The following is a 14,308-nucleotide window of genomic DNA, read 5'->3' on the forward strand; positions in this document are numbered from 1 at the left end:
CTCCCCACCAGGAAGTTTGAAGGATGGTGACAAGGTGAGGGCCTTTTCGGTTGTGGCTCCCCACTTGTTGAATGCTCTTCCCAGCAAGGTCTGCCTGGCGCCATCATTATCATCCTTTTCGCAACACTCTTCTCCCCAGGCATTTGATGGATTGTGGTTATTTTTCTGTCTATCGGTGGTAAGTTTTAGCTGCTGAAGTTTTGCTGCTGCTTTACAGGGCCTGTTTTATTGATTAGTGCATGACTTTTATTGCAATACATTTATGCTTTGTGCTCTTAGTTGTAAGTCAAGCATGAGACTCGTAATCTTAGGGTAATGGGTTCGAGTCCCAAATCGGGTGAAAGATTCCCGCATTGCAGGACTAGATGATCCTTGTGGTCGCTTCCAACTCTAGGATTCAAACTTCAAATTTAAGGCTTGTAGGCTCCTTATGTGGCAAGAGAAACCTTAGAGTAAAAACTGAAACCCATCAAATCTCACTGCTTGAATTGGAGCATGTGTAACAATACTCTCAAAATGTGAGCTGAACTACTAACACAGGATTTTTCTTGTAGCTTTATACTGCTGAACAGTAAACAAAATACAGGCAGAAAGTCACACAGCCTCTCTCTCTCTATACTTAGAAACTAAGTCCAGCTGTTAAAACCTAATAACCAAGATTTAGCCACCATGTCATTCGATTGCAGACTGTAGTCACGCAATGTTCTGGCCTGGTGATGAAAAACACTTCAGACTTATATAAAGCTTTAAACTTCCCGTTGAAAAGGCATTAGGCTCCCCAGGTAGCTTTGCCATTCACCTTACCTGCTTCCACTAATGTTCAGATACACACCTTTTAAGACATTCCCGTTTGTATGTTAGTGGGTGGCAGAACGTTAAATCTGCGTTAGACTTGGTTCAGGGTGTTATGGCACCCTGGCTGCGGAACTCCCTTCCACTGCAGACAGTTGTGTCATGTCGTCCCCCCCCCCCCCCCCCGGCTCCAATAACAGCCTTTCAGTGTCAGGTTAATACCTATTCTTTCCCTCGGGCCTCTGGAGGCGGCTGATGTATGGAACTGGTGTTTCTGCTGCTGAATTGTTGCTGTTTTTCAGGTGTGGTTTTATGGGTTTGGTCTGTTTTCTTTGAGATGTTGCATTTTAACGAAAGGTTGGATATACTGTGGATTTGGGGGGAGGCAAAGGGGGAGGCAAAGGCAAGTGGAAGGCTATTTGCAGTTGCTCTCCCCTCCCTTCACCCCCAAGGCATCAGCAGCACTGAAGATCTCAGTTTATATACATTGCCAAGAAAGAGGACAAAAGTGGGGCAGGGAATTCGCATTCAATTCGCATAGGCATCTTTAAATGTATACACATGCAAATGGAGAAGTAATTTAAATAGCACTATAGTGGAAAAGACTAGTGGGAAATACAGTGAGTGTGTTATCTGTGTGCCTGTACAACATGCTGCCAGGGTGCTCACTGCTAATGGGCAACTTAGGGGCCTCACCTGCTCTCCCTAAATAATGGTTCTTTATCTTTAAACCAGGCCTGGACTGAGCAGCCCTCCATCTTTGAACAGAGGACTGCCCTCTGAAAACTAGCCCTCTCTCCCTAAAAGGTGTCACTCGCTTTGTTTTTATATCCCAGGGTGCTGCTTAATGTACAGGAGAAGGGACACCGAAAAAGAAATCTTCAACCTGTTGCTGAAAACAGTCAGAGGGTTTCTGGTAAATCAGGTTGAAGAGGACAACAATTCTATCGTACTTTTCCACATATGTGTGTGTGTGTGTGTTATATAGGTATATATAATAATAATTTATTATTTATACCCCACCCATCTGGCTGGGTTTCCCCAGCCACTCTGTGCGGCTTCCAACAAAGATAAAAAATACATTAAAATGTCACACATTAAAAACATCCCTTCAGATGTCATGTATATGTATATGTATATGTATATGTATTTTCTCTCTCTCTCTCTCCACACAGATAAGTAGGCAAGAACACACACACATATATATCTTTAGGTTAATAGTTAAACAATCTATGTTGTTCCCTCTTGTACTGATTGCAACCCCAACAAGGGACATTTTACATTTTGTTTAAAAATGATGGGCTACTGCAGGGGTCAGCAAACTTTTTTATGAGGGGGCCGGTTCACCGTCCCTCAGACCTTGTGGTGGGCCGGACTGCACACACTGCGCGGCCATGGAAGAAGAGGCTGGCGGGCAGGTGGTGAGTCTGGGCCGCGCCTCAGCGCACAGGCGGCGAGGCTTCGGATTGGCTGGCACCAATCAAAGCCCAGCTCCCTTCCCCTGCAGGGCGGGGAGAAGCCAAGAAGAGGGAGGGAGGAGGTGGCGTCACAGTGTGTGTGAAGGGGTGGGGAATGGCAAAAAATGGTGCCTGAAAAAAATTGCAAAAAAAAATATGGCGCAGCACAAACGATCATGCTGACCCAAGCGGTGATTCCAGGACCATCCACGGGCCGGATCCAGAGGGCAATTAGGCCTGATCCGGCCCACAGACCTTAGTTTGCCAGCTCCTGGGCTACTGAGTCAGAGGGCAGAGGGAAAACATTAAAACAAAAGTTTGCTTTAAAAAACCCAAACCCCAAACACATCTGATCTTACCTTTGGGAGTCTGTACTTCTCTCGCAAATGGACCCTCAGGACGGCTCTCTCGGCCTTTTTTGTTGCAAAGGCTGCATCTCTTTCCATCCTGGAAACAGATATGGGAGGTTTTGTCATCATGGATGGCTAAGAAATTGGCAAGGAAGGCCGCACCACAGAAGAAGACATTGCGGAAAACCACACAAGCGCAAGATAAATATTCTAATAACATAATGAAGGAAATGATTACATGCACACCATGCACTTAAAGCACACCCCCCCCCCAAATCCCAAAGAATATTGTGAACTGTACTTTACTCCCAGCAACCAGCTCTCAACAATGAGTCCTCCGTCTTAGTCTTGGGCTGCATTACACACTAACCCATTTCTAGCCTTAACCATTTGGGCCCAGGGTACCTCAAGGACTGCCTAATCCCATATATCCCAGCCCAGTTACTGAGATCATAGAATCATAGAGTTGGAAACATGAGGGTCATCTAGTCCAACCCTCCTGCAATGCAGATAATCTTTTGCCTGACTTGGGGCTCGAACCCACAACCCTGAGATTAAGAGTCTCATGCCAACTGAGCTGTCTCAGACCTGGTCTTTGGAGGAGCCACTGTTACTGGTCTCCCATGGCTTGGATCCACCAGAAGCCATGTGTTTAGTACTGGGAGCCCAGTTTTGTAGAACTCCCATCCAGAGGAGGTCCAACATATCATCTATCTATCTATCTCACCCAGCAGGCATTTTAACTGAAGTTTGATTTCATAGTTTTAACTGATTTTTATTCTTTTTTGTACAGTGGTACCTCGGGTTACAGACCTTCAGGTTACAGACTCCGCTAACCCAGAAACAGTACTTCGGGTTAAGAACATTGCTTCAGGATAAGAACAGAAATCGCACAGCAGTGGCGTGGCAGCAGCGGGAGGCCCCATTAGCTAAACTGGTACCTCAGGTTAAGAACAGTTTCAGGTTAAGAATGGACCTCAAGGTTTCAAAGTACTGCAATTTTGAGACTATTTCATATAAATTGTAAAAATAAATAAGCAAGAACATAAGTGGAGCCCTTCCAGGTCAGACCAGGGGTATCCTGTTCTCACAGTGGCCAACTAGATGCCTCTGGGAAGTCCAGCAGCAGAGCGTGAAGGCAATAGCTCCCTCCAGCAACTAGTATTCAGTGAAATGAACATACATCAGCTATACTAGTAGTAGAAGAAGAAGAGTTTGGATCTGATATCCCACTTTATCACTACCCGAAGGAGTCTCAAAGCGGCTAACATTCTCCTTTCCCTTCCTCCCCCACAACAAACACTCTGTGAGGTGAGTGGGGCTGAGAGACTTCAGAGAAGTGTGACTAGCCCAAGGTCACCCAGCAGCTGCATGTGGAGGAGCGGAGATGCAAACCCGGTTCCCCAGATTACGAGTCTACCGCTCTTAACCACTACACCACACTAGTAGTTGGGCAGCATCTAAAGAGCTGTGCTGGACCAGACATTAGTTCCATCTACTGCAGCATCCTGCTTCCAGGACTGGCTTTAAGGAAGCCCCTAAGATAGGCAAGATGAAGAATGGTATTCTTAGCACCTACTGTCTCTGAACATGGATGTTCATAGGGACATGTGCATTGCTTTGGGCCTCTAGGAAGCACTTAGCTTAAAGCCATGCTTCTGAAACTGGGAATTGAAGGCCTTTGGATGGGTGTGGAAGGAAGGCAAAGTTCAAGGGGAGGTTGGAATGGTGCCTTCCTCAATCACCAGTCAAGGGGTGGCTTTTAGCAGAAGACTTCTACTGGATATGTAGCACCATACTGCATGATCATCCTGGAGAGATATGCAAAGATGGGAGTTCAGAAGGAAGCTGCTTCTTTGCAAATATGGCCTAATAGGCTTTACTGAAACCTGGTGGGGGAGACTCATAGCTGGAATGTAGAAATCGAGGGGCATAACCTATTAAAAAGGAATAGACCAGACAGAAAGAGAGGAGTAGTAGCATTATATGTAAAGGGTGTGTAGACATGTGAAGAGAACCATGACCTGGAGCATGGAAGGCTGATGGAGAGTATATGGGTAAAAATTGTAAGAGAGAGAAACAGCTGCGACCTTTCAGTGTGTCTGCTATAAACCTCTAAGCCAAACTGGATATTTGGAAGATGCTTTCCTACAGCAGATTGCCAAACATTCAAAAAGGAGAGATATAGTAGTCATGGGAGACTTCAACTACCCCAGTATCTGTTGGGGTATCTCTGCCAAGAATGTAAGGTCCAACAAATTCCTCTATTGCCTCGCTGACTATTTCATTTCCCAGAAAGTGGGAGGAGCAACAAGGGGATCTATCTTAGACCTGGTCCTCACCAACAGGAAGGAGCTGATCAATAAAGTAGAAGTACAGGGAACCTTGGGAGGAAGTGATTGTGTCCTCTTGGGTTTCATTATACAGAGGCGAGGGAAGGTTAAGCGTAGTTCAACATGCATTCTGAATTTTAAGAAAGCCGTTTTCAAAATGCTTAAAGAACTACCAAATGATCTCCCATGGTCAGAAATACTCAAAGAGAAGAGAATCCAAGATAGATGAAAGTTTCTTAAAGGTGAAGTACTGAAAGCACAAATCCAGACCATTCCCACAAGGAAGAAAAGTGGTAGGCCTCTAAGAAACCAGTGTGGCTGCATAAAGAGCTTACAGATGAACTGAGATTTAAGAAGGGCATGTATAAGAAATGGAAGAAAGGGGAAATGGCAAAGGAAGAGTATAGTCGTGTAGTCAACAGCTGTATGGACAAGGTCAGGCAGACCAAAGCTCAGAAGCTTACTGACAAGCTGGAACATGTGTGGAGGAGGGCGACAAAGATGATCAAGGGTCTAGGAAACGAGACATGTGAGGAACTGTTGAGGGAGTTGGGTATGTTTAGCATTGATAAGAGAAGACTGAGAGGAGATATGAAGGAGATTTTCAAATATCTAAAGGGCTATCCCATGGAGCAAGCTTGTTTTTTCCTAATTCAAAGGGTAGGATCCAAACCAATGGCTTACAAGTTACAAGAAAGGAGATTCCGACTAAACATCAGAAAGAACTTTCTGACAGTAGGAGCTGCTCAACAGTGAAACAGACTCCCTCGGAAGCTGGTGGACTCTCCTTCCTTAAGCGGAGATTGGACGGCCACCTGTCATGGACGCTTTAGTTGAGATTCCTGCATTGCAGGGGATTGGACTTGATGACCCTCAGGGTCACTTCAAACTCTACAATTCTCTACAAAACTCTACAATTCTATGATTCCCTCAAAGAATCCTGGAAACTATAGTTTTTTGAGGATGCTGGGAATTATAGCTCTGTATGGGGCTAAACTATAATTCCCATGATTCTTGGGGGATGGGGTGGAGCTATGTGTTTTCAAGGTATGGTGTAGATCAGGCTTCCTCAACCTTGGCCCTCCAGATGTTTTGAGACTACAATTCCCAGCATCCTTGACCACTGGTCCTGCTAGCTAGGGATCATGGGAGTTGTAGGCCAAAAACATCTGGATGGCCAAGGAAGCCTGGTGTAGATCATCAGTTTGATTCCCTGTCCCCAGTGCTGTCACTTTCATGGCTGAATAACGTCCATGGTTATTTGGTTGTGGGCTTTATCTCACATTTGTCCTTTGCAGACTTCTAGAATTTACAGTTTGGCAGCACTGCTGCATTCTGAGAGTCTGACGAAGTCGCAAATACAGGGAAACAGGGAAAACCGGAGAGGGAAAACCGTAGGGTCACAAGGCATTTAATCCAGCCTGATCCACTGATTCAGTGTGTGACCTTTGGCAAGTCATTTAACCTCTGTGAACTTCGGTCTATTCAGCTGTAAAACTGAGATATTACAAGGGGGGGGGGAACGTTGCGCCCATTACCAAGTTCTCTTGATGAGTAGGGCCTCTTCCAGATGACCTGGTTATTGAGCACTCATCCTGATTTGCTTGCACAAGGTTTGCGGGCGATGATGTCAGCTGCTTATTGAGCATTCATTCCGATTTGTTTGCGGGGAGGTTATACCATGTTGGATCAAGCAGGCGTCATCCCACACTTTGCTGGGCGTATCCCCATCACTTTGCTTACCCCAAAAAGTCTGATTGGTGGGGATGGTGGACGGGTTTGTTGCGCAAGAGCTCCAAAACAACTTCAATGGCACTACCTGAATTTGCTGGTATGTTATTGAATGCCACCTGGAAATGGTGACAGTCCAGAAGTGACCTTAATCACCCATTTCCATAGTGGCAGCTTCCCCCCCTTCTCTGTGTAAAAAGTTTCATTCCAGTCCTGAAATACGTGCAAATTTTGTTCTCGACCAAGAAACACCTTTGATGCAATTTTGCTTAAAAAGCAGTATTGAAAGGCGTCTTTCACCTATGCAAAGATTGTATTTGTTCCAGGTGTTAAAGGAGGGAAGGAGGTTGACCGCTCCCTGATGTACACTTTTTTTTTGCTAAGAACTGTCCAGCATAAAGAAGTTGCATTTCAGATTCCATACGTTTAGAAGTCCACCTCACAAAAATGGCAACTTCTAAATATAACCTGGTCTGCCTTAAATTCCATAGATCATTAACCTTTCACCCTTAATCATCTTAGATGTGGGATTTAGACAACCATTATGTAATTGATCATTAGCGAAATGATGCACTAGGGATTTGAAATTCAATTGTTTTTGGAGTTGCAATTGTGCTTGGCTTTAATGCTTTTATTACTGAAGCCCTTTCATTTTCCTTCACGTGAGCGTACAGGCAGATTATTGATATCACTGGTATATTTGACCGTGTTAACATTTCAAAGAGCTTTTCTACAACTTTAAAAATACCCAGCTTCATTTTAACAAGTCAAAACAGTTCCTTGTGTGTGCTGTATATTTGAAAGTTTGGGCAGAGGAAGGACAAATAAAAAGGCTTATGATTTTAAAATCAGTAGATTCTCCTCTAGGTAAAGAGAATTAAATTACAACAGACTATACTTTTCAATTTTTTTGCATAATTGTAATGACTCATCGCAGGAAAAAAAGCCAGGGATTATTTTAAGCACATTATATAGCACTTTCAGAGGAAGGCTCACATAACACTGAGCATTAATTCCCCCTGTCTTCATTTATTTTTAGGTGTGGGGGGGAATACAACTTCCCCTCCCATTCATTTAGTCTACAGAAATAAAATCAAAACTAACCAACCGAATGAGGCATTCTGTTGAACTGGTCAAAATGTTTCAGTGGATTGAGGGACATTGTGACGCACTAACCACAAAAAATATGGTTCTGTTCATAAAGCTATCATTATATGGGACGTCTCAAGATGTTTCTCTTTCCCCCTCTCTTAGTAATCTGGAGGAAGGGAATTAAAATGCCCTGGTCTAATTCTCAAGGAGACAGTGACATGAAAAATCAACAGAACTTCTTGAGAGTAAGTAGCAGAAAGACTTTACCCATATACGTCCCCTGTGGTTTTATTATCTTGTGCACAGACCGAGACAGAGTGGATCAGTTACAAGCTGATAATACAGGAATCTATACTCACTTTTCTTCTATCACTTGCTTTTGATATTCCTCATATTCTTCCCGGGTCATCCCTGCGGCTGCAGCTGGGTCAGCGGGGGCTGCCTCTTCCTTGGCTTCGTCACCCCCTCCACCAAGTCCCAAATTTTTCACTTGGTTGCTCAACATGCTTTTCATTAGGAAAGCCATGTTCTTCTTTTCTTTCGCCCCAAAACCGGCTCCCTTCCGAAATTTGAAAAACCAGCCAAGAGCAGAGAGACGCAACCTCGAAAGAAAAAAAGAGTAAACTATTCGGCAAATGGAATTTCTACAGCCTTGCACACAGATCTTGAAGGGCACGGAGCTACAGAAAACTCTACGCCGAAAACAGTTTGTCAGCCATAATCTGGATTAGCGCAGTGAACTCCTTAGTATCCAGAGGCAGATGGTTCAGATTACTCGGAGGAAAAAATCATTAGATGCAGCCACCTACTTTTTATATTAATACCTTAAGCCAATTGTCATTTTAGAAAAGAAAAAACACCCAAAAATTTGCCGACATTGAGACAATGGGAAGATGCCCGTTGTTTCAAGACCTTTGAGCGCAAAAGATGCCTGCGATTGATGGGAGATGCTTAGTTTAAATGGCGGAACCTGGTTGATTGCATGAGCATCCTGCGATACAGGTCAGCAAACCATGGACCAGAGAGATTTGTAGGGAAGGAGGGAGGGGGGAATAGGATTCGTCATTAAACGAGAATCAATCCTTTTATCCATTAATATTGTTTTATCCCATTGGGCACTGGATTTCAGCCTGGTCTGCTCTTTCAGATTCCTAAGTGGTTTGTGGTCCGCCATTGGAACATTGTGCCAAACTTCTATGGAAATCTTTCTCTGCCTGCCAGTCATTCATACTCCGGCATGTAGAATCAAGTATATAAGGAGGGAAATTAATGACACATATAATTAGATGTGAGTTATATTATTAGATGTCTATTATGTTTTATAGTTGCATCTGAGAGAAGTGGGTAGTAGATTACGAACATATTTAGACGGGCAGAGGAGTTTATTGCTGGGATGCCGGTATTGTGTACACAGTGGTACCTCGGGTTAAGTACTTAATCCGTTCCGGAGGTCCGGAAACTGTTCTTAACCTGAAGCACCACATTAGCTAATGGGGCCTCCTGCTGCCAGAGCACGATTTCTGTTCTCATCCTGAAGCAAAGTTCTTAACCCGAGGTACTATTTCTGGGTTAGCGGAGTCTGTAACCTGAAGCGTATGTAACCCGAAGTACCACTGTACTTTGACATTGTAGCTTAGTATAGAACCATAGAATCACAGAATTTCAGAGCTGGAAGGGACCCGAGGGTCATCTAGTCCAACCCCCTGCAATGAAGGAATCTCAGCTCAAGCATCCATGACTGATGGCCACCCAACCTCTGCTTACAAACCTCCAAGGAAGGAGAACCCACAACCTCCCGAGGGAGACTACTCCACTGTCAAGCAGCTCTTACTGTCAGAAAGTTATTCCTGATGTTTTCATTATGCATTATGTACTAGTGTGTAGTATGGTAATGTTACCTCTTTTTTTACTGCCTGTGGCAGCCATTTTGTCCTAACACTCACAGTATTTTTTTATCAAGATACCAGTACCAACACTTCATATATTTTTTACCAGAAAAAGAGCAAAGAATGAGAGAACTGTATATAACAACTGTTTTACTTTTTCGTATTGTCTGGCTATTGGGTTATGCCTTGAAATACTGTATATTATATTTATTAAGTTCTATGTTGTAAATTGCCCAGTGGTCTTTGGACGAAGGGTGGTACAAGCATATATAATTTTATTTCTACGCCACCTTTCCACAGTTCAAACCATACTTAAGACAGCATACAACATGAAAAAACACATAACCGCAACCTAACAAAAGTAGTTATAAACATCATAAAATACACAACCAAACCTAACAATTTCCAATCAGAAGATCTAAAATGAAGACACACAAAAAAACAACTCCCCCAACAACTTTTGTAGCTGGAGTCAGTCAGGGCTCTGCCCTCTCAGGCCTGGTGGAAATGGCCTGCAAGGCAGGGGTGGCGATATATAAATGTTGACAATAAATAATAAAATAAAACAATATGTAGAGATTAGCAAGTGTATATCACTGAGATGGTAAACCTCTGAGCTCCACTAATTTCAGACTATGATTTGCAGCTCATGTGACTGGGCCCTAATTTTTAAAATCACAAAATCCTGCCCAGAACACAGACAACGGGATGTCACAGAGGAGCAAATGTTATTTATGTGGAGTATTCAGTCTTTCATTCAAGGACTCCCTCTTTATAGTCTGAAGTAAAAAAATGTAAAAAAAGGTAGTCTGAAGTGGTATAGTCCAGACACAACTTTATCCCTTCAGCCAGAACTAAGCCTCTCTCAAATTTATACTCAAATATACATAACTAGCTGGAGAGCCAAAGTCACGCAGAAGCTGCAAATAGTTTAGCATTTACCTGGATTAGTGTCACAAGGAGGGTTCGGTAGACTGTCCTTGCATCCTATTTTTAGGCACCAATGTCTTTGATGGAGCACTTCTGAATCGAGCAAATGACGGTAACTTAATGGTGTTTGGAAACGCTTTGGAGCATTGGAGCCTAATTCACAGCAAATTTGTGTGTGGTGTGTAATAATAAAATTTAAGGTCTTATATATATATATAATAAATGTTCATAAATGTACCAACCAAGCACGTACATAGATCAGCAGAGGAAGACCAACCTGAAACCATTTTGACTCCCAAACTGACCAAATGTTTTCTCTGCAAGGAGGGAGGGAACCTTCCCATTGTCTCGGGAATTGGGAAATCACCATCTCAAAGGGTGACAGACTACCAGGAAAGGCAATCAGATAAGGCATTATCAGATAACCTGGCAGACAGGAAAAACAACAACATTCACATTTCTGTTGTAGACCGCCTTTTCTGTGATGTAGATATGATGTATCTGGGGGGTGGTCTTCAGCTCCAGGGCAGGGAATTTAAAATGTCTATATAAGGGCAGGCACACCTTGGCTCTGGGTCCTCCTCCTTTCCTGCATGTGAGGGGAGCACCCTGTTGCAACAGATCAATAAAGATCAGGCTTACTAGCTGCTTTGCTTCTCAATATTCTCTAGTTGGCCTCTGTTATTTTCTCCTACCAATAGGGAACTCACGTAAGGACTTTATACGGGCTCTTGGATACCCCATAAGGAAAAAAGGGCAGATTTTGTTTACAACAGGTGCATGGGGCAAATAGGCAAAAATAAATAGCAGAGTTTTGTTGAGAACAAATCAACTGGCAAATCAACCCAGTGTCTCTCCCTCCCCTGAGGCCATGACAGTTGCTGGTCACCAGAAGACCCAGATTTGTGCACTGACAACAGGTTGGTGGTGCGAAAGGAAAAGGGCAAGCTGCGAAGGAAACCTTTTTGATAATGCAGAATGAAAGAAACGAGGAAGAAGTGAAATTGTATAAGACAGGGATGGGAAGAGGCTGCGCGACTCCAACTACCATCAGCCACAACCAGCATGGCCAGCGATCAGGGATTATGAGAGATGTAGTAAGCAACATCTGGATGACCTCTGGTTCCCTATCCCTGATATAAAAGAGAGAAGCCGACCAAATAAAGAGATTAGGAAGCACTGGAAGTAGTTACCATATTGGCCAGAATATAAGCGACACATTTAAAAGTCAAGGGGACTCCTGGCTGCATGCTGGATTTTTGTAAGGTTGTGAATATAAGCCACACTTTAACTTTTCACAGATGGTCAGAATTGGGGGGGGGGGGGGCGGCTTTTATTCGGGCCAATACGGTAATACTACTACTATGCTCATAACACTGCTTCTTTCAATCTGTACCTCTTTAAGGGGGTGGATACCCATGATTTGAGTTACATTTTAATGCATGTCTAACAGGGATTTCTCTTAAAGGTTTTGCAGCACAGTCCACATAGTTTGGAGGAGTAGCGTGGCTTTGCTGTAACATGCTCTTTTTGAGGAGCACTACAGAACTGTGTCAACCGTTTCTGGGTATAGCTTTAATAACTGTTTGCGTTATTTCCATGTGAATGGGCCTCCGAACAGAGCCACCCATTTCGTTGGACATATGGGAGGAGTCATTCTTGGCTAATCCCTTAATCCACCTTAGTACCTTTCTAATTAAAGGACACCCTACTCCTTAAAAATAGTACAGGATGTTCAGTAAGCCAAGCTTATCACTTGTTAATCAGCAGACATGAACTTTCCTTTTGAAATAAGATAGCATCTTGGGCAAGGTTGTCCAAGATGGTTTTGATTTGCTTTATAGGAAATTTAAAAAGACTGATATGGCTTTCAGTCTTTCAAAAAAACCAACCCACTAGCCCAATAAGCTTTGCCTGGAGAGGTTGGCATGTAGAATAATACTGAGCTAGACACACTAGCCCAAAGCAACTTTAAATGTATATTATTTTTTCCACGTTTATAGCTCATTGCAGCTCTGAATGCTGCCACAGAGGAAGGGCACCGTGAATTTGCCAATCATTATTTTGAAAAAGACTGGAATATCACCTCCTGGAAAACCATGATGGGCAGGGCTGAAAGCAGATGTGAGCAGATGAATAGGTTTATCTTTAAGCACTAGGCCACATCCCAGACAGGAGAAAGGCAGTTTTCTGTGCTCTCTCTCACACACAGAATCATACAATCATGGAATTGGAAGGGATCCCAAGGGTCCAGTCAAAGTCCTACAATGCAAAAACCTCAACTAAAGCATCCATGACAGACGGCCATCCAACCTCTGCTAAAAAAACCTCAAAGGAAGGATAGTCCACAACTTCCTGAGGGAGTCCATTCCACTGTCAAACAGCTCTTCCTGTCAGAAAGTGCTTCCTACTGCAGAGTCAAAATCTCCTTTCTTGTAACTCGAAACCTTTGCTACAGGTCCAGAGCAGGCTTGCTCCATCTTCCATGGGACAGCCCTTAAGATATTTGAAGATGGCTATCGTATCTCCTCTCATGCACCACAACGTCTCTCCACGCAGGCAAGAGACATTGGCTTTGTACACATTAGTGGCTTAGAAATGCACTGAAGTCAAAAATGATGTGTGGTTGGTATCTAACAGAGTAAAATTGCGAAACTGTATAAAACTAGTTCGAATCTGTGTTGGAAACGCAAAGGGAAGGATACTTTTTAACCACATGTGGTGGACTTGTGCACAGGTAAAAGCTTTCTGGGAAATGATATATAATGAATTAAAGAAAATGTTTAAAAACAAAAAAGCCAGAAGCTTTTCTGTTAGGTATAATAGGTGAAGAGATATCAAAAGAGGACAAGAGACTTTTTATGTATGTAATGTCAGCAGCAAGAATGCTACTAGCCCAGAGATGGAAGGAAGAAAGAAGTACCAACAAGAGAAGAATGGCGGACAAAACTGATAGCGAACACAGAGACGGCGAAACTGATGGGGAAGATCAGAAACCCGGAAGATTAAGTATTTTTAAAAGACTGGAGTAAATTCTTAAAAGACCACTGTAAACAGTTAAAATCATTGGCAGGGATGTAATCACTTGTAATGTGGAATTATTTATGGCAACAATAGATACATAACAGATGACTAAAGGAAAAAGATGCAGAAAATTTCATATTAAATATGGAACCCATGGAGGGAGGGAAGGGGGAAGACACATCAAAATGCAGTACAGTGGTACCTCTGGTTGCGAACGGGATCCGTTCCAGAGGCCCGTTCACAACATGAAAAGCCCGCAACCTGAAGCACCGTATCTGCGCAGCATGATTTGGCGCTTGTGCGCATGTGCGAAGCGCAATTTAGCGTTACTGTGCATGCGTGAGCAGCGAAACCCGGAAGTAACCCTTTCCGGTACTTCCGGGTCGCCACGGGACGCAACCTGAAAAAATGTAACATGAAGCAAACGTAACATGAGGTATGACTGTACTTCATAAGAAAAGGATGGATATGGATTGGGGCTAATGCTGTGTGCACATCGCTTCTCAAACCAGTGGTGGGTGCAGACTAAATGGGAGAATGGACACAGCTGTGGTCAAGATTCTAAGGGCATCCCAGCCACGCAGAAGCAGTCAAGGCCAGGCAGTGAGAAGCAGGGCCTGGGAAGAGTTGCTAGGATATAAAAGGTATGGAGGCTGCATTCAGTCCGAAGGCTGAAGACTGCCATCCCCACCCACCCGGACTGAGTAATACTG

General features: G+C 43.6%; 1 protein-coding gene across 2 annotated transcripts in view; it reads right to left on the reverse strand.

The window, feature by feature from the left end:
• Positions 1-9,080, reverse strand: part of CPLX4 (complexin 4) — a 28,302-nt gene extending 19,222 nt beyond the window's left edge. For both annotated transcript variants that reach the window (XM_080973694.1, XM_080973693.1), the window contains exons 1-2: positions 8,115-9,080; positions 2,609-2,696 (exon numbers count right to left, since the gene is read on the reverse strand). In XM_080973694.1, the coding sequence (XP_080829820.1) occupies positions 2,609-2,696; positions 8,115-8,281 (255 nt within the window). In that variant the 5' untranslated portion in view covers positions 8,282-9,080. The remainder of the gene's footprint in view (positions 1-2,608; positions 2,697-8,114) is intronic.
• Between the last annotated feature and the right edge of the window lie 5,228 nt (positions 9,081-14,308).

The sequence above is a fragment of the Podarcis pityusensis genome (assembly GCF_964106645.2).
Source record: "Podarcis pityusensis genome assembly, chromosome: 11".
In the NCBI taxonomy this organism is placed as follows: domain Eukaryota; kingdom Metazoa; phylum Chordata; class Lepidosauria; order Squamata; family Lacertidae; genus Podarcis; species Podarcis pityusensis.